At 31.1% G+C, this 2,776-nt stretch overlaps 1 protein-coding gene across 1 annotated transcript; it reads left to right on the forward strand.

Moving 5' to 3' along the window:
- Positions 1-1,056: 1,056 nt before the first annotated feature.
- LOC109012990 lies at positions 1,057-2,053 on the forward strand. The gene is made up of 3 exons (XM_018994888.2): positions 1,057-1,249; positions 1,405-1,583; positions 1,855-2,053. The coding sequence occupies exons 1-3, from the start codon at positions 1,177-1,179 to the stop codon at positions 1,873-1,875; spliced, it is 273 nt and encodes a 90-aa protein (XP_018850433.1). The 5' UTR covers positions 1,057-1,176; the 3' UTR covers positions 1,876-2,053.
- The last annotated feature ends 723 nt before the right edge of the window (positions 2,054-2,776 follow it).

Here is a 2,776-nt window from a genome sequence, read left to right on the forward strand (position 1 = left end):
TATGTTATCTGCTTACTGAGTTGTTGATAACTCACCCCTTTATCTCCAATATTTTCAAATGATTTTGGACATTTCAGCTGCGGATTAAGACTGTGAAGTATTGGGTGAGATGACTTAAGAATGATGGATTAAGAATAGAAAGTTTCGATGACTATTGGCGATTATTGTTAAGAAATTTTATTGTGTTATGATGACATTGTATTTTGAAGAATTGATTATATTGAGGAAATTAGTTTGAATCAAAATTTTTTTATAATGTTGGGAATTTAGAGTCTATTTTTATAAATGTTGAAATGTGAGTTTAAATGACTTGTAAAGAAGTTGATATATTTTTTGGGTTACTGTATCGAGGATTTGATAAATAAGTTTGTGTGATTATTTAAATTAGAAGTGTTTACATTTGATTTGGAGCTTTTGGAAGTATATTTAACAATGTTGAAATTGGTTATCAGGTAACATGAGTTAACTCTCTGGACCATCGAGGACGGGGCACTACAAAAGGACAATAATTTAATCAAAAACACGTGTGGCTCTCTGGACCAAGCATAGTATTAATTAATTCAAATCAATATTACCTTCTTTAATTTTTAAGCACGTATATATCTCTATATCTATATGATATGTCTACACAAACATCATAAATGTTCCAGCCCAACACATCCACACAGGACCACCGCCGTACCTTGCAAGTTGTTGCTGTGTTTATTGCCATGCGCGTGGAGTACTATTACATCTACAAAAATAATTATATAAGAAATTTTATAAGTTGACGTAATTTTATCTGATCAGTTAGATCTATTTTATAATAAAAATAATTTTATAATTTGATGAATCATATTAATTTGTAAAATTTCTTGTGTAATCTTTTTGTGACTAAAATATTTTTCTTTTGAAAAAAATGAGTAAATACGAGACTTACATGAAAAAAAATTAATTTTTTAATATTAACAGACTATTTTTCAAAATGATTGTGCAGTGCTTGTACACTCCATGACTATATATAGCATTACTAAAAAAAATAAAAAAAACCTCAACTTGCCGTTTGCGGGTGCTTCTTCCATGAACACCAAATGATATAAAGTATATCTCTTGATCTTCTCAGTCTCTGTACGTGTGTCTGTCTATATCTATATGATTTATATATATAACCTCAGGAAAACTGTCTAGAATAGTATAATGGAGCTCAAGTCTAGAATCACCACTATCCTGTTTCTCTTTCTCCTGATCACCGTGCCTTACGTTTCAAGAGGTTTGTTCCTCTCTCTCTCTCTCTCTCTCTCTCTCCATGTTTCATGGATACTTCAATAGTAACGCAAAAGTTAAGAAAAAAAAGAAGAAAGGATATATTTTTATGACAGATCGATGCATGGTTAGACACTAATTTGATGTTTGGTTTATGATTAGGGGACTCTAATGAGTTGGATCCGGAGGTGTACGAGATTGATTATAGAGGTCCGGAGACCCATTCATCAGTTAATCCTCCGCATGATCGCTCTCATGGAAAATCACCTTTGATTCATAGAAAACGTGTTCTTAAACCTCCCAAATCCAAGGGCTTAAGGGTGGCTGATATGGGAGGAGAAGTAAGCTGTCTCATTATGCATATAATAATGATTTATTTATTTATTATCTTGGATGTAGCTCAATTAATTGGTGGTATATGCATTCTCACTGTATAGGAAGCTTAAATCCGGATGTAATTAGTTGATGGGTTCTAGCTACATGAGGGCCTCCATAGACCTTTTGACCTACTTCACTTCATGCAAATTCAATAGTGATTTGGATCTTTTGAGGTGGAAATGAGTATCATTTAAAATCACTCACCATTTCATGCATATGTTGTTTGTGTTGCAGGCCAAGAAAACTCGTGGATAGCAAGTGTCGGATCGTAGTTTTTATATCAAATTTGGAACAGTTCACTTCACTTCATCTGTTACAGATATTAGAAATACATAGGGAATCATGAGGAATGTAACATATATTGACAATATTCTATTATGTTTATTTATATATCTAGGGATTTGTTTAAATTAGAGTTGTGTATTTTTTTTTTTTTTTTTTGAAGTTTGATGACTGTAAACTATATCTATATATATATATATATATATATATATATATGTATATATAGTTAAATATTTGTGGCCGTAAGAAGAATTAGCTTAATTTATAATTAGAAATTATCTAGAGAGCAGCCACTGTTTGGTAGCAGATATTTTGCATATGAATTATGCAACTGCTATGTAACCAGCTCTTTGAAAAAAGTGAATAAGACATGTGATCCACATGAAAAAATTAATTTTTTAATAATAGACGTCACTCTTTTTCAAAACGATTACACGGTACTTACGCACTTTATAATTGTATATAAAATTACTCAACATTATTAGTATTAGTGATTCAATTCTATCGTATTCATTATAAATTATTAGTATCCCTCCTGTTAAGCAGCGAATTACTCCAGAGGACAGCCAGTCCTCATCACAGATCATGAAAGTCAACAATCATAAATTGGAATAAATCTAAACTCACCGTGAATCATCATGAGGATGGGTCCCTTTTTTTATTTACTGATTAAGAAAATATTTTTTAAATAACGTTGTGATTTCTCTTTTAAAAAAAAAAAAAGTTGTAAGGATATGAAAAATATGATTTAAAAAATTTTAAAAAATAAATTAAATTTCTTTTATAACTTGTACGTCGGTACCCATCCTCGTGCTACTGCTACACCCTCAACTGCCACCACCCAAACCCATGATTTCAACCTCCTCATAAAATA

This window comes from Juglans regia, chromosome 4 (assembly GCF_001411555.2).
Source record: "Juglans regia cultivar Chandler chromosome 4, Walnut 2.0, whole genome shotgun sequence".
Lineage (NCBI taxonomy): Eukaryota > Viridiplantae > Streptophyta > Magnoliopsida > Fagales > Juglandaceae > Juglans > Juglans regia.